The 22,848-nt window shown below is 43.2% G+C and overlaps 1 protein-coding gene across 8 annotated transcripts in view; it reads right to left on the reverse strand.

Annotated features, from left to right (window-relative positions):
* SMARCA2 (SWI/SNF related BAF chromatin remodeling complex subunit ATPase 2) overlaps nucleotides 1–22,848 on the reverse strand; it is a 179,900-nt gene that overhangs the window by 66,438 nt on the left and 90,614 nt on the right. For all 8 annotated transcript variants that reach the window (XM_060610133.3, XM_060610139.3, XM_060610135.3 and 5 more), the window contains exons 24-27: nucleotides 17,273–17,436; nucleotides 11,520–11,747; nucleotides 7,802–7,879; nucleotides 2,153–2,371 (exon numbers count right to left, since the gene is read on the reverse strand). In XM_060610133.3, coding sequence (XP_060466116.1) covers nucleotides 2,153–2,371; nucleotides 7,802–7,879; nucleotides 11,520–11,747; nucleotides 17,273–17,436 — 689 coding nt within the window. The remainder of the gene's footprint in view (nucleotides 1–2,152; nucleotides 2,372–7,801; nucleotides 7,880–11,519; nucleotides 11,748–17,272; nucleotides 17,437–22,848) is intronic.

A 22,848-nucleotide genomic window follows, 5' to 3' on the forward strand; every position in this document is an offset into this window, starting at 1 on the left:
ACGTCTATGTTATAGGTCAAAGAAAGTCTACCGGAGCACTAGAAAGGGAAATACTATTCTAACATCACAGTAAATGAGTCAATTTCCACTTTCTGCATACAGAGTTATAATTTCATTTCACAAACCTTTCTGAGTTTCTACTATGCGCTCGGCACTGTGTTATTCATTAGTGATATAAACGGAATGAAAAAGAAAAAATGGGGTCTTCTAAACTTGAAAACTTCCTAAGATCACAATGTTATCTTTCTGTAAGAGCATTTCCAAATGATTATTTTATTTATTTATTTATTTATTTATTTATTTATTTATTTGAGAGAGAGAGAGAGAGAGAGAGAGAGAGAGAGGGAGAGGGAGAGGGAGAGGGAGAATCTTAAGCAGGTTCCACACTCAGCATGGAGCTGGCAACGGGGTTCATCCTCACGACACTGGGATCATGACCTGAGCCAAAATCAAGAGTAGGACACTCAACAGACTGAACCACCCATGTGCCCCCGGCCAATGATTATTTTTAAAAATGGTAAGTTCAGCTACATTCTTGCCCCAATAAACAAGGTTATTTTGCTTGTCACATCTCGAGATTCTACATATAAAGAATGACTTTCAGTGTTGGCCTGGGCTGTTATCTCATCTCCTGTAACAGGACTCCAGATACTTAATTTAGTGCTTAAATAAAAGGGAAAGAGAAGAGAATTTTCCTGAGCTCAGAAATGATTGTTAAACAAACACAGAACTCTTCACATTATAGAATGGATCTTAATTAAACAGCTCCCGCCTCACAACAGCGAAACAAAAGAAACCCATAAAGCCATGTTCGGGGGCCACTGGAATGTTCAGATATGACAGTAAAACAGCCACACAGGAAGTTACATTCCATACGCCATCATTCAACCATAAATATGAGCAGTGCCTTCTTAGTCTCTTTCTTTTTCAGTCCTTTCAAAATTCAGGTCACGTCTCTCTCATCGTACAGCATCCTGAGTAAATCACATCTCAAGTGGTGACAAGACCTGTCTGCCTTTGATATCCAATCTCAAAATACTTCCCAATCGCCTTTCTACCCACCTACCTTACTTATGTCCTGGGTCCTAAAAGCCATGTTTTACAAAGCTTGGGAACTGCATTCCCTTTCGATAAAATGAACAACTCACAACAACAGCTTCTATTTTGTTTGGTTTTCGCCCAACTGTGCTGACTCTTTCCAGCCCACATTTACTGGTCCTGCCTGGAACGTGGATCCCAGTTTGTTGTCAAGGCAGGTACTGAGTCTGCTCCCTGTGACAGAAAGCGGGGCTAAACCTTCAAATGGAAGATTCCCACCGGCCTTGGCATTCGCACCATGTCATTCCTAGGTGCACTGTGGTATTTCTCTGCTCCCCAGGCAACATTCTGAGATTTCCTTCCCTAGCCAAAATGAGAAATCAACATTTTCCAAAGTGGGGCGGGGAGAGCCCCAAACGACAGAATAACACTTCCAAACATCAGTGACCCTGAGTCTGTGTTTGCGACGGGACAGATCAGATTAGCCGAAACTGAGCACGTCAATGCTTCAACACTCACAGATTCTTATTTCTAGCCAGGTGTGTGATCCTGTATAGTCACTGAACCTCTCTGGGCCACAACCACTTTGTCTATAAAACCAAGAGAATACCAAGAGACCTTCCAGCTCTAAGTTCTTTGGGCCACAACAACTGCTTTGTAAAACCAAGAGACTCCAAAGACACCTCCCAGCTCGAATTTCTTTGGGTCTGGGAAATTAACAACGCGGTCAGAAAATGCCACTGTCTCTGAACTGACTCTGCAGACCTTGGAAAAGTAAAACTCGGATTAAAGACCATGAAATTGAGGGGGAACAATTAAAAGATCTCTAAGGCCCCTTTCCACATTTCGATGCTAACTCCGAGAGTGAGGCTTGGCCGGGCAATTGGCCATAAAACATTAGCGGGTCTCATTGCTTCCAATGGCCAATTCGGCTCTAGCGAAACATTCTTCATCATGTTTCCAGGCACTGCCTTGAAATGTAAAGCGTCCAAGGCAACAGCAGAACGACTTGCCCTATGCTCTGCTTTCACTGGCAACTCGTCCCTGGGTCCCTGATTTCTCAAGCCAACGAGAGCATCCACCTGGCAAGAACAGGTAAGAAAGCCACACCTACCCTCAGCCACTGCTTCTCCGTGAGGGCGTCGCTGTAGTCCACGTCCCGGCGCTGGCGAGAACCCCTACCAAATATTTTCTCCTCCTCTTCCTCACATGTGAGCCGTTCAACTTCGGCGTCATCCTTAATAATCCAGGAGGGCAGCTCATCTTCCTCCATCAAGCGGGGCTTACGCTTTGGGTTCCTGGCATCTTCCCTCCGTCGGTCCATGTCCATGCGCTGCAGGTAGTAAACAGACGTGTCACCAATGGGAAGGGGGACTCTGTCCAGTACCGATGTCACAGCACACAGAACTTTCACAAGGGGCACCTGCGTGGCTCAGTCGGATAAACGTCCGACTCTGGCTCAGGTCATGATCTCACAGTTCACGAGTTCGAGCCCCGCGTCGGGCTCTGTGCTGACAGCTCGGAGCCTGGAGCCTGCTTCGGATTCTGCGTCTCCTCTCTCCGCCCCTTCCTCGCTTATGCTCTCTCTCTCTCTCTCAAAATAAATTAAATAACACTAAAAAAACAAAACAAAAACAAAAACAACTTTCACGAGTCTCCTCCTATGGCTTCAGGGCCCCTTTCTGCTTTTCCCATAGAGTCTCTCTATCCTGGCTTACTTGTTCCGGTTCCTTCCTCACACACACTGTCCCAGCAGAGATTCTGCAAGGTGAAATCTCCTCCCTCCCTCCGTACCCCATCTTTGAAATTCATGCATGTAAAATATGCTCTTTACAAATTCCTTTACTTCACCTGGGTGTGTGCAAAAGCTACCCCTTAAAACAGTGAGAAAATTCCAATTGGGGGTATATTTAAAAAATACGAGCCCCAGAAGTACAATTTGCTGCTGCCCTCGCATAAAAGTACTCTCTGAGCATATACAAGAGAAGCTTCATTAAGAAAACTTCCTTTGACTCAGTAGGGCTCATGCTTTTAATTAAACAGAGGAAAAAAAAAAGTCAGCGACCCAAGTTTTGCTGCAGACTGGCTCACCCTTGGACTCGGACATGTGGGCACATAAATGGCTTGATTAGTCATTCGGCCATGAATGTATTGGATTTTCGGCACACCACGGGTTCCGTGAGAGGAATGTCCTTCGACGCTTTAGCTTTTAAAAAGTTTAGCTCTTATGAAAATATTACAACGCCAGAGAAAAACCTCAGATGTAATGTCACCTCAACGGATCAAGTTTTAAGTAAAGTATCTCCCTTTCATATATTTTCATAGCCTTTGAATGCCTACTTCTCCACCTCTTGCTTTCTTTTTTAAAAACCCAGTGCACCTGGGTAAATTAAGTACTACATGCTGGGCTTTAACCTATAACTAAACAATCTGAGAGCTAAAAGAAAAAAAAAAGTAAATAAGACCTACACGGAATTGCTGCTTATGTTATACACACACACACACACACACACACGTGTGTGTGTGTGTGTGTGTGTGTATGTATATGGGTAGCTAGATGTACTATTTCTACAATCAAATAGACCATTAACTATTCAATGATTTACCTTTCCCCCTTCTTCCTTCAGTTCTACCGTCCTGAAACAGGAATTCAACATAACTTTTTCTTAACAACTGAAACTGATAACAAAATAGAAATGAAATTTCTATTCAAATCCAAACTTGACCTCTAGAATCGACACAAAAATTAAAGTTCAAAGTCCATTCACCTACGCTTAAACATTTTTGGAAATCATTATATTCCCAGGGTTGGGGCAGGCTTGCGGCATGGGGGAGCCCCATTGGTAGATAAATGTGGCCGTCCTGTTCCGTCATGTGCTATAGTTAGCTGGAGAGGCTGTCCTTAATCCTGACTCCTAATGTTCTGGTATCAGAAATGGGACCCACCAAACTTGCCTTGTTAGAACACAGAATGCCTTGCTAACAATACAGTCTACAGAGGGGCTTCTCAAAGGGACCTCCTAGTAACAGTACTTTAGAATGCTAATGAAAAAAAAAAATTTTTTTTGGTGAATGCATTCCACTGTGATGACAAAATACTGCCACATCCACTTCTGATTACATCACCACCATCACTTTTATACCGATATACCTATATATGACTTATCCCATGTATTTGTCCACAAGTGAGAAAATAAATCTTTTCTGACATAAAAATTTCAAAAATCGATATAAAAAAATGTAAACTGATAGAAAATCTGATATAAAAACTAAATTGCATTTGTTTTTTATTTTTCGTTTATGAAGGGGTGATGCACTTTTTAAAAAAAAAAGTTTATTTTATTTATTTACTTATATTGAGAAAGGGAGTACATGTGAGCCAGGTAGGGGCAGAGAGAGAGGAGAGAGAGAATCCCAAGCAGGCTCTGCACCGTCAGCACAGAGCCCGTCGTGGGGCTTGAACTCACAAACCATGAGATCATGACTGGAGCTGAAATCGAGAGTCAGACGCTTAACCAATTGAGCCACCCAGGTGCCCCGGGTTGATGCACTTTTTTTTTTTTTTAAATTTTTTTTTTTGACATTTATTTATTTTTGAGACAGAGAGAGACAGAGCATGAATGGGGGAGGGTCAGAGAGAGGGAGACACAGAATCTGAAACAGGCTCCAGGCTCTGAGCTGTCAGCACAGAGCCCGACGCGGGGCTCAAACCCACGGACTGTGAGATCATGACCTGAGCCGAAGTCGGCTGCTTAACCGACTGAGCCACCCAGGCGCCCCGATGCACTTTTTAATAAGCTTAAAGTTCTGACGCTTGCCATCTCTTCCCAAAGATTTCTACTTGCAGAAGACACGTACAAAGATGTGAAGTTGATATTCAAACATGTCTAATTTACTATTTAGGTACTACATGAATGTATTTGTTTCACGATACATTCATGATAATAAAAGTTGTGCTAACAAGTACAATGATTTTTAAAAAGCACTTCTTAAAGTTTCATGTTTGTATGCCGTTGAAATATTTCACATTTGTATCTTGATGTGGCAAAGGTCTTTTTAGGTAAAATTCATTGTTAATCAGTGTGAAGGATCACTGTTTCTGAAGTTCTGTTTTTAGGAGAAAACAAGAAAAATATTTAAAAGAAAGGTTTCATTTTAAAGAGACTAGCTTATCTGCTTAATGTGCGTTATTTAACTACAGTGTCCGTGATAAATAAAATGATAACCTGATATTAATTTTTACATAGAGAACCAGCTTTTCAAATAATAAGGGATAAGAAGGTTAAATATTTGAAATCCAAATCTAGCTTGCATTCCATTCTTGTGTCTCACTGAACTTTTTCATCGGGAGTAGCTGGCAGGGAATCAAATATGATTTCCTGCCCCCTGGTGGAGGTGCTAATGCATACAGAATGGGACAAAGGCAGCCCGCTGCTTGGATTTAAGGAAAAAAAAAAAAAAAAACAAACTAAACCAAAACTTTGTATCATCTAAAAATGAGAAGGCAACCATTAACAAGCAGAACATTCCCCAAATCAAAATGCCTACAAAACAGCGTTCCCTAGCCAGCCAGCTTCATTTGTTCTAAGCCTCCTCTTTGCGTGATACAATATTCCCAAATTAAAAGAAAGCTGGGCCTTGGCCAGACATTTCTTTCTTTCTTTCTTTTTTTTTTTTCCCCCTGAAGCTTTCAATTTTTACAAATACCCAGCCCAAAAGTCAGAAAAGAGATGTACTCTTTTCCCCTCACTTCGGGGCTGCTGATGCAAAAATCTCCATCTCTGGGCCTAATCTAATTTGTATAATGACAGGCAGCTTATCCTTTCCCAGGCCTCAAGAGTATCTGCGGCTGTAGCACTGCTGAATTATTGCCAATCAGAAAGCAGCAAGGGAAGCTGAGGGCCTCTGGCCCTGGTGATCCCCAGTAATCTACATTTTAATAAGTTCGTCAAGGAGAGAAAAGATGTCTGTTTCCTATGTGTACCTCTAATGTCCCCAAGGAGAGCACCAGTCTATAAGGGTGACCAACAGTCGGGGCTCAGAAATTTAGGTCTGAGGAACACCTTGCATTGGCCATGCTGTCACATGACTGTGTTGCATCATTTGTAGCCAAAAATGCCTTTCCTAAGGAGGGCGGTTCACTTAGGAATGGGGTGGGGTGGGCAAAGTGCTCATCCCAGGTTAGGAGCTATTCCCACAGCTCCCTAAAACTTCCCTGAGGAAGAATTAAATGTCTTTTATCTCGAATCTTTATGTGTGGACACAACCGTCGTTCCCTAGTCAAAAATTGCAAAAAATAACGTAAGCCTCCACGCAGCTGGAGCTCTCTTCTCAGACTGTCTGGGCTAAAAAGACAGAGGATGCAAATCCTGTGGGTCACATCAGGCCCAGAGTCCTGTTTCATTTGGCCTGCAGTAGGAGATCATAATAAAAACAAAAGTGAATTTAGCCGCAAACATTTTGAAATCCAGAGATTGCCCATGAAAAAAACCTAGATTTCTAGCTTCTCTTGGAAATTTGGAATTCCTGGATACCTGGGGCCTTGCGGCTCTGTCTCCCTTAGACAAAGCAGCTCTGGTTTACCACCACCACCCACCCACCCCCATTCACTTGTTTCTCTCCTGCAAAATGCCTGACACCTTGAGGGCATTCAAACTGGGGGCCTTGGACTTGGGGACCGTGCAGCATGACCGCATCACAGTTCACATTTCCTTACTCATTCCGCCATCAGACTAAATGTCCGAAAGATCAGAATGATTGATGGTACTGGAAGGAGCCTTGCAACTTCACAGGTCCTGATCCGCACTGACATCTTCACAGGGCTTAAAATGTTGCAAACGCTGCCATTCGTTCACTCAAGATTTGCTAAGCAAGTACTATGTGCCAGAAACCGTTCTGACCATTGGGCCGCACAGTAGATGAAAGAGGTCCAGCGCATGCCTGAAGAATGCAGCAAAATAGCACTTCTGAGGGCCTCCTTCACAACCGGAGGGGCTTGCTTCCGCACGTACTGACCCTGGGGCGGGCCACACACGTAAATCAAGTGCAGATTTCAGCAAAATCGCACGTGACTATGTAGTATGGAACGTCAAGGTTGAAACCATGGCTGTTAATTCCTTAAATGTCAAGGTTCTTTCCTATCTGCCCAGATCAGCGAAATCCAACCAATTCCGATCTTTCAGCGAAGGCTATGCCTTGATGTGCATCTGGAAGGCTCCTGCTGGCTTAAGCCAGGCTCTCTTCAACAGGAAGGAGACACACGACCCGTGTTGTTTGGTTGGGGAGCATATCTGCTTTGATCCAGTAAGGAGACAGCGAGGGAATGATTGTAAACTACCTACAGGAGTAGGGCAGGTTCCCAGAATGATGCTGGCCTTGAATTACAATGAGTTGGGATTGGGGCTGGGGGGCCAGGGGCAGGGATCTGGGGCAAAGCCATAACCCACATGGCCTGTCCAGCCGGAGGGTGCGGCCACTAAGCCCTGGCCAACTGTTTCCACACAGAGACGTGGGCCTGGTGCTGCCCACCCTCATTTTTCAAGAGAAGCCAGAAATCAGGATTCTTTTTATGTTGGCAACAAATTTGAAATTTTAAAAAACACCGCGTGGGCCAAACAAAATATGTCTGCAGGCTAAATCCAGCCAGTCTGCAGCCTCTGAACTGAAAGGCCCAGGCTCTCTGTAAAGGAAGTTCTGCCAGGGCACGCAGGCTCCAGACATCGCACGTTAATAGAAAAAGGTGCACGATTTTCTATGGTATTACCATAAAAAGATCAAATTCTTCCTCTCGTCGAGCAATCATTTGGTTCAGGGTCTCATCGTCGGGCACTTCATCTTCTTCCTGGGGTTAAGAACAGAATGATTTAACAGGCTTTAGGGAAAAGTTTGGACAATCAGGGTGAGGTATGAAAGAGTAAAGTGGATATGTCCTGTAGACCACAGGGATTCATTTCTCAAGCCCCCAAGAAAAGAGAAGGGTCACTGGGGGTAGTATTTGCCATCATTATTTCGCCAGCTACTCAAACCAATCTTCCCAGAGCAAAATCTGTTTAGGAAGGACACATGGTACACTATGAAAAGTACTGTGTGTGTGTGTGTGTGTGTGTGTGTGTGTGTGTGTGGTTTTTTGGGTTTTTTTGGTGCGGGGTGGGGGGTGGTGGTGGTGGTAGTGTATATCTTGATTCCATTACTTTTGAAACAAGTTACTTAACGTCTCCCCTGCTTCAATGACCTCATCTGTAAAATGGGCGTGACATTTAGTTCACAGTCAAGTTGTAAGGAAACGCGAGGGAAAAAGTGCCTGACATAAATCCTTTTAATTCTATTAAGCCTCATATAAGTGATTTTCAAAACCTTATTAAACCCACCAATATGTGAAAGTTCGTGACTAGGCACAGAACAAGGCCATAAAAATCATACAGATAGGTCAAATATAGAGCCTTTAATATGGGTTTAATCAATGTGTTTCAGTGGGAATTATTATGCTAACAGTTAAAGTTCTGGATGGGTGCATAACAGGGAACAGTTTCGTTTTATGTGATATTAGACCGAAGCACATGATCTCTCTGCAAACTCCTCAGAAACCAAGTTCTCAAGTTTTCTAGAAATGCTATGACTTCCACACTTTACAAAAAAACAAAAAAAAAATCTAAATACTATATACTATAGACTATAGACTATAATACTATATACTATATACTGTACTATACTATACTATACTGTACTGTACTATACTATAATACTATATACTGTAATACTATATACTATAGAACTTACCTTCCAAAATTATTTTTATCATATGCTGACTGAGTATGTTAAGAATCAAATGGGGGGATCGCAGGGTATGGGCAGAAGGAGAAAAGAGGAAAACCCAGAACTTCAAATATCCAGTTTCCCAAATTATATGTGCAAAAACGAGGCACCTTGTTCTAGAAAGAGTATGAGTGTCCTAGCAGCTTAAATGACTATGGTTCTTCCGAAGATAATGTCTTATGCACTGTGTTAGAAGTGAATGCATTTCCATAGGCAAATATCTAATGACTCAAAATAATAATTCCTCGTAAAAAGCTTTCTGTTCTAGTTCACCTCTAACCTGATTAAAGTAAATTTGTCTCAATATTGCATTTCATTTGACAAAGACCAAGCCTATCTGGCAGCGGGCTGATACTTCATGGTACGAAGATTTTGGTTAACATATCCTTTGGTGAAAAGGTGCTCTGGTTTGCTCACTACCTAGAACCACATATTATCCACTCTCTGCCTATACAATGGGGGGCTTGCACATCCCCACGCGTAAGGTGAAAAGATTCTCTTGTAAACTGGCAAGAAGCCTGCCTGCAAGGGTCTGACCTTCACAGAGAATGAAATGGCTGGGAAGTGTGCAAAATACCTCCCTGGGGTCTTTGTATCTTAGTACTTCCCAGCCTGTCAGCCGTGCAGATAAGCAGCCTACTCGGCCTCAGTATTTGGAACCACAGCCCTTGACTGTGGTCTGTCAGTGTCTCCAAAGATCTGGACACAGGGCGCCCAGGGCACCCAGACACAGGACACAGGGCACCCAGAAAATGGCACCACGTCTGACACACTAACAGCCTGGAAGGAGTGTGGAGCCCCAGTAATGCGGCTGGCCCCAGGCCCCACCCCAGCCCAGCCCTGGTGGCCCCTGCGGCTGGGAGACATCGACATCTCCCTGCAGCCTAGGACAGGCGGAAAGCTCCAGGCTCCTCTGCACGCCATGTTCCCCAGGCCAACCTCTACTTTCACAAGGCCTATACAAAATGAGTTAAAGGCAAAAACAGGGTAGAGACCATGGGCGGAGTATCAGCTCTGCCCATACCTGTGTTGGGACAGTATGCATCACGCAAAAAAATAATATATATGTTTTTTAATTTCCAGGTGTGTAAACAAGAACACAAAATTTACCTGACAACCTGATTCTAAATCTGGACCAATCAATTTCAAGAATCAAGCCTCTATCACGTGTTCAATTTTAAGAATCAGAGTGAATTATTTGAGATCACAATTTTAAAAATACGGGTGGATGTGTGAATGCGTGCGCACACATATTTTTCATTATTTTAACAAAACCTAATACATAACTAATCAAATATATTAGACCTACAAGTTAGGAGGAAGCACGGTATAAAAGTGCTCTTCAGTTTGCAAAAAGATTCATTTCAGGATTCATTTGAATATCAAGATCTACTTCACATTCAGACTCATTTCACACACACAAAAAATGTACGGGAGACTTTTAAATGAATTTGGTTTATAATTTATAGAAGATTTCAAAAGCATATATCCTACTTAAGGCAAGATCGAACTATATCTAATATATGCAATGAAAATAGTATTCCATATGAATATGTTAAGGTAAACCCACTCCTCAGCTTACAAATATAGGGACATCAAACTAAATCTGTCCATCCCAAGACAATTTTATGGTAAGGAATGGTGCTGGTATTTTGCACACTTTTCTAGACTACATTAGAACTATGTCTTTTGATCTCTTTCAAATCTGTTCGGGTTGAAAATTCAGTATAGAATTACTAAAATTGGTAATCTAAAAAAAATACAAGCGACTACCTAAAGACCCCCTTAGAGGGGCGCCTGTGTGGCTTAGTGGGTTAAGCACCCGGCTTTGGCTCAGGTCACGATCTCACGGGTGCGTGAGTTCAAGCACACATCGGGCTCTGCGCTGACAGCAGAATCTGTTTGGGATTCTATCTCCGTGCCCCCCCTCCCCCATTCATACTCGTGCTCTCTCTCTCTACGTGAATAAATAAACTTAAAAAGTTAAAAAAAAAAAAAAGACCCCCTTAGAGAAACATAAGGAATGTGTTCTTTGAACAATCTTGCCAAGTAAAGAGATTTTTTTTTTTTTAAAGCTGGTCATTTTCTCAGCCTTTGGTCAGCTTTTACAGAAAAATTTGCACTGGAGGTCAAAGTCCTGCTTTCAGAGTGTAAGTACAAGAAAACACGTTAAGATGGCTGTGAGGGCTTGTCCTACAAACATACTGAAGAGCTTAATCAAAAGGCAAAAGACAGAGAGGGCCCAGGGTAGGGGGATGGCAGAGAGACAAGGCAAGGAGGGACCCTTCTTTCTGGTGGGGTCTACTCTCATCTGGCTGAATTGTGTCCCGGTACCAGGGGCCCCTGTGCAATTCTACATCTTCCCTACAGAAGGCAGCATTTACAGTACGATTAAGCACCCTGTCTGCGTCTCTCGGGGAGGGCGGTGGGGGGAGCCAGGGGGGTGTGCCCTGGCTGAGCCTTGAGGTGCCTCTAGCAAAGGCTCTTAAGACACTGGTCTGGATGACTTTCAGAGGCTTTCTGTGCTTGGGATGTAAGACAGGCAGCTAATTTATTCATTTTAATCAACGCCAGCCCAGCAAATTCTTTAAAGAAAGAACAGGTCGTTCTTAATCCTTCCGAGACAAAAGGGCGCTGTGCGATTTCATCAGCTCGGCTTTCTATCGTACCTCGTTTTCCTCTTCGTGCTCCAGGATGGCCTGCAGGAATGCCCTCCGCTCGTGGCTTGAAGACTTCTGATCAAACATACCCGCCTGGATCACCTTCTGATCCACGTTCAGCTTGTATTTCGCGGCCGCGAGAATCTTTTCCTCCACGCTGTTGACAGTGCACAGCCTCAGCACCCGGACCTCGTTCTGCTGGCCGATGCGGTGAGCTCGGTCTTGTGCTTGTAGATCCTGTGAGGGAGAACCACATGCTCTGAGGGCCAGCGCACCTGCATCAGCCCAGTGAACAAGTCACCTGCCCGAGAGACAGGGGAGCATAGAGGGTTACTTAACCCACCCACGCTAGTGAAAAGATCTTGCTTTCATTTTTAATGTATGCAAGCCACCTTCTCTGGAAAACCTGAGTTCATCCCTAGTTGAGGGAAGCTGGGCTCCGATCGGCCAAGCCAACCGAAATACATATCAGGTTTTGAAATCCAGGCATCAAGGTATTTGCACCCGTCTCTAGGTTCACCATCAGATTTTGTCCCGAACTAAAAAAAACAAAACAAACGAAGACCCCATTAAATTTGATGTCAGATTTATGACTTTGATATTACCTACAACTAACCTTAAATCTCAAGAAACACTAGACACTGGTCTAAAGTGTTAGAGACGATTTTTAAAGCATCTGTGAATTATATGTACATACAGTATACCTACACACCGTACAGATAGGGACTTGTCAGGGGGCAGATCTCCATGCATCTAATTCCACCAAAGACTCCATCTTTAGTTTGGGCAATGAAAAGAATTCCCCAAATTATAGCTTGTGGAATGCTAAATTGGTCACAGTTTTGGGGGAAAGAAATCCGGAACCAAGTACCAAAAGTGTTAAAACTGGGTATGATCTCTGACTCCTGAAATTTTGCTTCTGGCAATTTATCCTACGGGAATAATCGTGGATAGGATATGCACAAAGATTTACAAATATGGGTATACCTCTCAGCATTATATATTACTTACAATGGTTTTTAAATTTTTTTATGTTTATTTATATTTGAGACAGAGAGAGAGAGAGAGAGAGAGCAAGCCTGTAAGCAGGGGAGGGCAGAGACAGAGACAGAATCTGAAGCAGGCTCCAGGCTCTGAGCTGTCAGCACAGAGCCTGATGTGGGGCTTGAACTCATGAGCTGTGAGGTTATGACCTGAGCCAAAGTCGGATGCTTAACCGACTGAGCCACTCAGGCACCCCTGTTTTTTGTTTTTGTTTTTGTTTTTAAAGCAGAATTAAATCAACATTCAACAATAACAGATTGGTTAAAAAAAATTAATCTTTGTATGTATGTACCATACACTATATGCATAGTACCATACAAATTAATTATAGGAGATTTAATGACACAAAGCAGTAACAAGTAAAAACGACACGTTACATACGACTATGTACATGTGGATCTCATATGTGCATATTTATGTAAACCAAGTAAAAGGCAGGAATTTACACTTCCAAGTAACGAAGAATAAAGTCATTATTAAATTTCCCTCATTTTACTTTCAAGTGGTTGAACAATTTTTTTTTCTGCTTTAAACCTGTATTACTCTTATAAGAAGAAAACAGTTGTAATGAATTCTTTAAATAAAACCCCTACTAAACCTAGGAGGCCGAGCTACCTGATTTCAATGCTACACCACAAAAACATCTTGGTCTGTCACTTTGATCTAGGTGATGGTCTCTGGGCCAATGCTAATTAGTGGTTTCCATGCACCCCCCGTTAGACCCGTACACGTTTTGGGGGCAAAAGTCTGTCCCCTGTATCCGGCATCCCAGATGCCCTGTTTTGCACAGAGCTGATGCTCTACAGCAGGAAGCCCAGCCACTTGGCCAGATGAGTTTCCTGGCCATGCACATGGCACGAGACGGCAACAGGCCAAAGTCTGTCCAGGAGACCCGTCTTTGCTGCAGGGACCTCTACAATTAAATGACTCGTGAGGCCAATATGTTTCCTCAGAAGATACACGAGTAATATAAATATCAGACAGCTGAAACACAAACACAGCTGGGATCCAACCAAATTAGATTACATTCCCAAAACAGGAGAAGGTGAGTTGGAGAAGTACCATCCAAAGCTGGTAGGGGGAAAGGGGGTCGGAACCCTAAACTTCATTTTCAAGCTCTTAGTTCAACCATCTCTCTCGACAAATGCTCACGAGAATGGTGAAGCAGATTTCAAAACAGCGAGGTGTATGTTATCCACCTCTGGATTATTTCTAGAACAGGGGTCAGTGGAATGTTTCCAACAATTGTATTGGAACGGGCCCAACAATAAGTATTACTAGTAAATGTTCTAGACTGTCTGGGCCAAGAGCAAGCACTGAGCAACTGTGCTGTCAGCAAAGAGCCCACTTAGGATCCTCTGGCCCCTTCTCTCTCTGCCCCTTCCCCCACTCACACGTTCCCTCTCAAAAATAAAAAAAAAAAGTATTTTTTTAAAGGTTAGAAAAATTATTTAAAAAAAATAAAACGATCTATCTATTTGGAAAGTAGCCAAAATTATTATTTCTAAGCTGAAGGTTTAAAAAAAATTTTTTAATGTTTTTTAATGTTTACTTATATTTGAGAGAGAGAGAGAGAGAAAGAGAGAGAGAGAAAGAGAGAGAGAGAGACAGAGTGTGAGGTGAGGAGGGGTAGAGAGAGAGGGAGACACAGAATCCAAAGCAGGCTCCAGGTTCCAAGCTGTCAGCACAGAGCCTGATGCGGGGCTCGAACTCAAGAACCGTGAGAGCATGACCTGAGCCAATATCAGATGCTTAACCTAGGCTGAAGTAGTTTATAGAATGTTTAGCCTCTGAGTCTCTAAGCTAAAGTGGGGAGCGGGGGGCAGGGGATACTATGACAAAGAAAAACGTGCTTTCGTCATTGAACGGATTCTTCAGTACCTCTGAGATGGGAGTCGCCTGACACTCAGCCACACTAATTAGGTGTGATTGATTCTATCTGCACATAAGAATATAGCCTGGGAAAAGGACCTCCAAGGTAACTTTGTGGGTGGCCATTCTGTGGTAACAAAGAAGTTCAAACTCCATGGGCTAATAGTAAAGGCATCAACCCATGTTTCTGATTCGCAGTTTGGAAATGAGAGTCTTGGTAATTCCGAGGGATTTTATTGCTAATTCCACATGTGTATGTGCTGTCCTTACTTCTAGCAAGGGCCTCCAAGTAGCAACTTCTTGGCCTCTATCTTCAACTTCGCAAATGGGCCTGCGATTTCATCAATAGGACTTAATTTTGATTCAACTGACTTAGGATTATTATAGACACTTTTTTTTTTTCAAAGCACAATGGAACCAACAAGATAAAAAGAGCTCCACAACTTTCATTTTGGGGACCATGCAATATTTATGCAGGGGTATAGGGTAGAAAGAGCCCAAAGCCAGGATTCACACCCAGACAGACATGGGTGACTTAATACTGACTGGTTACCTAACATGTGAAATATTTTGAGGATTAGGTAGGAAATTAGGTATGCAAACTGCCTCATCGTATCCAGTGGAGTCGTGGCTTAATGAAAGTTAGCTGTCTTACTTTTTAAATGAAAAATCAGTACTTACTCTATCATTGTAAGATAACTGATTTCTGAAAGTGAAAGAAAAAAAAAGTTTGCCCAAAGTAATGGCCATGTTTAAGTGACAGCCACGAAAACTCTGGTCAGCCCAGTTGTCCAAATCAGGTGACGGTGAACCTACCTGTGGCAGATAAAAATATTTGGAGAAATATATGTGCCAGTGCCAGGAATCTGGGGCAAATCAGACCAGAAGAAATTCGAGATATTAGCTCAAATACAGTGAAAAGTGAATGAATTGCTCATGCAATTTACTTGATTCTGGAGTTACACCTTTGGTTGCTGGTTGTAAAAGTATATGTGTGTGTGTGTGTGTGTGTGTGTGTGTGTGTGTGTGTGTGAGAGAGAGAGAGAGAGAGAGAGAGAGAGAGAGAATGAGAGAGAGGCAGACATAAAGACAAGACAAAGAGATAGAGGGGTAGAGGGAGACAGAGAAAGGGAGAGGCATGGATGTCCCAGCATCCTCTCTCTGGTAATTTAGCATTTCTAGAGACCTTGAATTCCTTTGACTCTTAGCATTTGCACTGTGCCAGTGAAGGTGGTCAGCTGAGATGCCATAGATGTGCTTCCCCCACCAAGATAAAATCTAATGAACTCTGCATTCACCTATAGACAGGTTATTTTTTTCTCAGGAAAGACACAGGCAGCGGCTGCAGGGTGATCTAAACCACACGGGGCACCGAGAAGACAGACATCACATACTCCTCCCCTAGACGCCCAGCCGAGCTCAGTGCCTGCACGCGGGCAGCCTGTCACGAAATGTCAAACAGACACCGAATTCACAATGGTAAAAAGGGACAAACTGCAGGTCTCGTGGGATATAAAAATATAGAAAACATATAAAAATATTTCACAAAGACTTGGAACTAATATATTCCATGCTGGTGGCTCCCGAGCCCTCTCCAAGGTGAGAACATTTCCAGAGAAGCTTCCTTTAAGATATTCAGCTAGAGTAAATGACTGGCGAGCCTCTCAGGGGTCCAAGCTGGTGGTCACCCCAAGGCTTGGAACCACTGCTTTATTCCTGAAATCAGTGCTCCTTGGCCAGGAGAGAAAGGATGTCAGAATCTCTGGGGAGCTTTCAAATGTATGGTGGGGGGAGGTGGTTCTGGGAAGCCTCTACCAAACTGGGGGTGGGGTGCAGGGGATGGTAGGCAGGCATGCAAGTTTTTGAAAGCTCTCTCATAATTCTGTGCACCCCCTGAATGCCACTTCCTGCCCAGAATGACTGCTATCAGCTTTTTCATCCCAGTCTCCCCGCCGTGACCCGGTGACAGGGTCCTACTCTGCATATTTGTAGCTGAGGAAAGCAAGGTGCAGTGAGGAGCCCAGGCTAACCTGGTGTATGGTTCATATTCATACACGAGGGCCGCTTCCCTTTTTACTACCTTGAATTCACGTGCGACCCAACATGAGTCACATCCTGATGAATAGCACTCCACCCAATACCTTATAGGCAAGCGCACTATCTCCCTGAGTAACGTAGGAACCCACAAGGGTGCCACAAGGGGCCCATCCTCACGGATAACGCTACATTCACCTAGGCTCAAAGAACCTAGTAGTAGATGCTCCATAGAATATTCTTTGATGGTGATTTTAAACAAAACCTACGGACTAAAAGACAAACCATCATATACTAACCTCAGGGAACTTACTTAAAGCTTCCGGCGACTCATTTTTCTTGACCGGGGAGATACATATAGTAATAATAATTACAACCTCACAGGATTGTGAATAAAGAATGAAGCAATGCACATCAACAGGCTGGCACAGAGTCAGGGAGGGTCCAAGGAATATTAACTGTTGTTGTTTTTATTTTGGAACATTTGTGATTTGTCCTACGACTAAATATCCTTTGCCTGACGTCAACCTCAGAAGGGGGGTTAAAGCTAAGCAGAGCCTGAGTTTCTGTACCCCTAAATGGAGCTTTTCAAAGGCACATCAAAGGTGGGTGTGAGACGTCTCACTGTCTACGCTCTGGAGGGACATGAGAAAAGAGCCATCACGAGGTCACCATTTCCCCAAAGGGGAAACAGCCCCGCTCATTTAGAAATTTGCTCTTCTGCACAAGTGTAAATGCAGACACTGATAGTCTTTGAGTTCCTCTAGTTCCAGAAGGAAGGCCTGGGCACCCAAGTCAGAGACATTACAGACCTGGTGAGGATTCCAGTCACTGTCAAAGATGACCACGGTATCAGCTGCCTGAAGGTTCAAGCCCAGGCCGCCGGCTCTGGTGCTCAGCAAGAAGATGAAATACTGGGACCCGGGTTCGTTGAATTTCTTCAGCAGAGCGGCGCGGTCCTCAGACTTGGTGGTGCCTGTAGGTACAAGAAAAGTAAATTTGCCAATTAACTCCTGTCTGAAAATGGCACGGTTTGAGACAGAAAGGCTGGCCTCCTTGAGAAATAGACTCCTCTGGCATTGGTGAGGTAATCCCCTGAGGTTTTTGTGCTTTTTGGGAGAGGAAGTTTGAACATTTTGCAATTAAAAAAAAAGAGAGAGAGTGAGAGAGAGAGAGAGACATTTCTCAAATCAAGGAAGGAATACTGTCTACTACCCACTGTTTCAAAATGCTCGGTTTAAATAAGCACTTATGACTGTACCTTTGCAGATTTGTACAACATTCTCATGTTAACCTAAACCTTTATGAAACATTTGCTGGATTTATTTCTGTGCTTTAAAACAACAAATAATTTTATTTATTTGTTTATTCATTCATTCATTCATTTATTTAGAGAGGGAGAGAATGAGTGGCGGAGGGGCAGGCAGAGAGGCAGAGAGAGAGAGAGAGAGAGAGAGAGAGAGAGAGAGAGAGAGGGAATCCCAAGCAGGCTCCACACTGTTGGCACAGAGCGTCAGGCAGAGCTCGAACTCACAAACTGTGAGATCATGACCTGAGCTGAACCAAGAGTCGGCTGCTTAACCTACTGAGCCACCCAGGTGCCTCAAACACACCAAATAATATTATAAAATACACCTACATACATACATACACACACACACACACACACACACACACACATACACACACACGCCTGCACGTGCCTACAAAGATTATCATAACGGTTTAAAGCAATTTTGCCGATGGGTATCAGACCAAGTAGATGTTTATGCCAAGAGGGTGGAAACAAAAGGGAAATTGATTTCCACTGCATTTTACCATTTCGATTGCTCCTGAGCATGATCTGGCTGCTTAAAACCTGAAATGTGAATGGAATATTTTTATCCTGGTTAGCAAGACTTGAAGCCACAATAATCCCATATATATAAACATATACCGACACACACACACACACGCATACACACACACAGAAGCTCTCAGTCTGTTTCTTGTGTGGACATTCTGCTTGTTGAGTTCAAAGGGTGGTAACCTAAAACCTAACAGACCATCATGCAACTCACCCACCGATGGCTGGCCCCAAGGTGCCTGAAAAGACTCCAAAGACCCTGAATAAGCTCAGGACACCAAACCCCAGGGGGTGGTGCTCACTTTTAGAGCAGGAAGTCACCCATACCTGCTCCCAAACCAGCCACTCAATTACATACTGGGCATTTGTAATGTATTTACCGAGAAAGCACAACTGCAGAGTTTTGAAAAAGGCCTTAGGCTGTTGGGAAATATGGGAAAACTATATATACATGTTACACGATAGCCCCTAAACGTCTGCTATACAAATATTATTTCTACATGGTGTTCTTTTTTTAAGGTTGAAAATACACCAGCAATTTATTTCAGAGGATTAAAACAGTTAAGTGGTGACAGCTAATGAAATCTAATTACTATGAGGGTCAGATTCCCAAACATGGAGGGGATCTATTATTCATATTAATAAAAATAGTAAGTACCCTCCTGAGGAGGGGGAAAAATGCCAATTCCCCACATATAGCAAATGGGGATCAGAAACCAGGGGCTTTGGGGGTTCTCTTCATTAAATGAAGCAATGTTCTTTAGAGCTCATTTTGCTTCCTAAATTAGATTTCAAGTTTAGCCACCTGGTCAAATCCTGCAACAAGAAATGGTAAGAGTCTGAATTTTGGGGGAGGTGCACTCAATGTGCTTTGCTGAGTGAGGTTTCAAATACGTGGGGCTCTTCTTTTCTTTTCAGAACTGGCTTTCTGAGATCATAGTGACCTATTTGTTCAGGATGCTAACGGAAGATATGTTCTGTGCTATCACGAAACCTTTTCACTATATCATCTTTCCAGTTGAAGTAATTAAAAAAAAAATACTCACAGGGAGTCACGGTTCATACATTTACCCTATGCCTTAAACCAAACGGAAAGCTACAGAAACCAAAAAAAAAAAAAAAAAAGAGAGAGTTCTAAAGTAAGGAAAGAAAGAACTTCTAGAGACAATGAAGTCTGTCTTCTGACAGCACAGAGCCTGACGGGGGACTCGAACTCATGAACTAAGAGATCATGACCTGAGCTGAAGTCAAATGCCTAACAGTCTGAGCCACCCAGGAGTCTCAGAAGTTCAGTTTTAAATCCACTGAAAAATAATCAGCTAATGACCACATGTGTTAAGATAGGAATAAAACTAATTAGTGGAGATAATTACTTGGAATGAAATAACCCTAAATACAAAATAAAGCACTGAAAAACAAAAGAAATACCAAAACTATTTGGTCAAAGGAGTTTTTGAACCCTACCCCAGATACCTCAAGCAAAGAAAATGACTATATACATATATATATATATATATATATATATATATATATATATATATATGATGTGGATTCAAACTGTATAAAATCGTAGGGAACCTGACAAATTTTTCAAGCCAGACAAAACTCTGATTAAATCACTTTTCGTGCAAAGCTAGGACATTTCTAATGACAAGGTTCAGAATTTGCTGGATTACCATTCCCATTAGTCAAAGGTTCTCCAAGTCAAGATCTTGGCTGGTCCTTAGCAATCTTTGGGGTATTTGCTCTGGAAGGTTCAGACTACTCCGTCAGGGTTTATCCGCAGGCACATAAGCGCTCCTCGCAGGTGGCACAGGATTTGACGTGCTCAGGATGAGTATCAGCCCCATGTTCTTTTGGACTTTTGACACAGAACAAACCCAGATCATAAATTAATAGCAAGGGCAGTTGTGTTGCAAGTTGCAGAACGAGCCAGGAGGATTAGGCTGCCAGGCTTTCGTGATTCCTAATTTTAACTGCGTTTCATGTGCTTTGGGAGAATTTTGTCTTCTGGGATGTAACTTCACCACTTGCTCTCACTGAAAAATCATTTCCAGTGAAAACAACGACTATAAGGGAGTACTAGCCAAATCTGTTCATGTAGCCATCATCTTTGCAGGAAAAAAAATCTGTTTAGCTGTCATCGAATGATTCCCCCTCTGCGCGCCCCCCCCCCCCGCCCCAGGTCAAAAATCTGAGACATCAGACGCAGCAGTGAAAATCTGAAGTCATTTTAACAAACGGGCTAAGGGGGGGTGGTGGGAGGGTGGATGTACTTGGAACTGGGTATATTGATTGTTTGCCCCTCGATTCTCTCCAACTCCAGAAACAAATGGCGGCTGTTTCTTGCGGGTGGGAGCCTGTACAATCCTTCTCAATTCCATCTGCAACATTTTACGGAGACTGTTTACTTGTCTCCTCCAACCTCACAGTAAGGGCGTTGGTGGCAGGAACAGTGAGTGGCTCCATTCGGCTTGCATCTCGTTCCGATTAATCACCTTAAAATTTCTGAGTGAGTTCCAAACCACTCGTAAAAGGCTGTCGCCAGGAAAGCAGCCTGCATTTGAAGACATGGGGTGCATCTCACTGGGTCTGCTAAACCTGATTCTGAACTAATTTGGAATCAGACAGATCTAAGATAGAACCTGGTTTTGCCCTCGGCTCCTTTCCGTAAACCTCTGTTTTCCCATCTGTGAAATGGGAATCGTAGTCACACCTCGGTAAAAGGGAATGAAAACAGCTTGCCTGCCTGAGAAAATTAAATTAATAACGCACGCAAAGTGCTTGGCCTGGTATCCCACATGAAGTAGGAATTCTGTAAACCTTACCTTTTAGGACTATTATTAATAGCGATAAGGTCAGCAACCAACAGCAACTGTAGGAAAGTCACTCCCTCAAGCTGGCAAGAACATGGGAGAGAGATTTGTTTCAAGGAAAAAGCACTTCTTGCCAGTTTCACAGACCGGATCATTCCAAGGCCACACAGCAGGAGGCTCTAAACAAAAAGCCACAAAGTAGCAAATGGCAGTTGGGTGGGACACCAGGGCTGGGCTGCCCCTCACCCGAGCAGCAAGGAAGGCACGGAAGGCACGCTTATCCTTCAAATGAGTGCTGACCTTGCCCCTCACAGAGAGGGAAGAAGAATCAGGTCAAAGGAGGAGACACAGTGCAGGAGACGTGCCAAAAGAGACAGACTGTGGATGACAGAACTGTATCACGAACTGTGTTCAAAAGGAACACTTACTTAGCCATGCATCGGCCTGGAGGTCTGCGGTGACTTTGGAAGGGAGAGGTAAAAACACCCTGAAAAATCAGGTCTGGGGTCACCTGCGTGGGTCAGCTGGTTAAGCGTCTGACTTCCGCCCAGGTCATGATCTCACAGTTCGTGAGTTCGAGCCCCATGTCAGGCTCTGGGCTGACAGCTCAGAGCCTGGAGCCTGCTTCAGATTCTGTGTCTCCCTCTCTCTCTGCCCCTCCCCTGCTTGCTCTCTGTCTCTCTATGTCAAAAATAAATAAAAACATTAAAAAAAAAAAAGGCAGGGGGACAAAACCTTTTAATGGAACATAAACTTTTAAACTTCCTATTTAACAATAACTTGAAGATTGCACTAGCTAAAAACTGATATTAGAAATTCTGTGCTACTCAATATCCAGGATTCCATACCATTCTGGCTGTAAATTAGCTCCTGTTCCTACAAACCACTCTTCAAAAGTATTATCCCACACCACCATATGAGGAAGTTTAGTATCTTTCAACTTTATTTTTTAAAAAAAATTTTTTTTTAACGTTTATTTACTTTTGAGACAGAGAGAGACAGAGCATGAGCAGGGGAGGGTCAGAGAGAGAGGGAGACATAGAATCTGAAACAGGCTCCAGGCTCTGAGCTGTCAGCACAGAGCCCGACGCGGGGCTCGAACTCACGGACCGTGAGATCCGTGAGCTGAAGTCGGACGCTTAACCGACCAAGCCACCCAGGCGCCCCAGTATCTTTCATCTTTAAAAGATTAGGGCTGATAGCAAAATCCTAACAGTAATTTAGGAAATGTCTCCAAATTCATATTTCCTCCCATTCGTATTTGCTTACTAATTTTTTAGAACTTTGCCTACCAGGTAAATCAGGCAAATATTTCGCACATTGTCTGCAAAATCTAGGACACAACGGGGCCGTATGTCTTCAGGTAGCATGTAGATATGTTCTACTTAGAAAAAGAAAGAAGCTTTTATTTATTTTTTTAAAAAAGAAGCTTGAATGATAATTCAGTATCACCTTAAATGAACAATTAGAGGGTTACTGAAGAAAGGAGACATAGCCCTTAATCTCGTTAAAAAAAATCCTCAACAGGTGGCTTAGCCTGGGTGCCTAAGTCAGTTAAACGTCTGACTCTTGCTTTCGGCTCAGGTCATGATCTCACCGTCATGAGATTGAGCCCTGTGTCGGACTCTGCACTGACAGCGTGGAGCCTGCTTGGGATTCTCTCTCTCCCTCGCTCTCTGCCCCTCCCCCCTCCAAAAAAAAGTAAGTAAACTTAAAAAAAAAAAAG

This window comes from Panthera onca, chromosome D4 (assembly GCF_046562875.1).
Source record: "Panthera onca isolate mPanOnc1 chromosome D4, mPanOnc1 haplotype 2, whole genome shotgun sequence".
NCBI lineage: Eukaryota > Metazoa > Chordata > Mammalia > Carnivora > Felidae > Panthera > Panthera onca.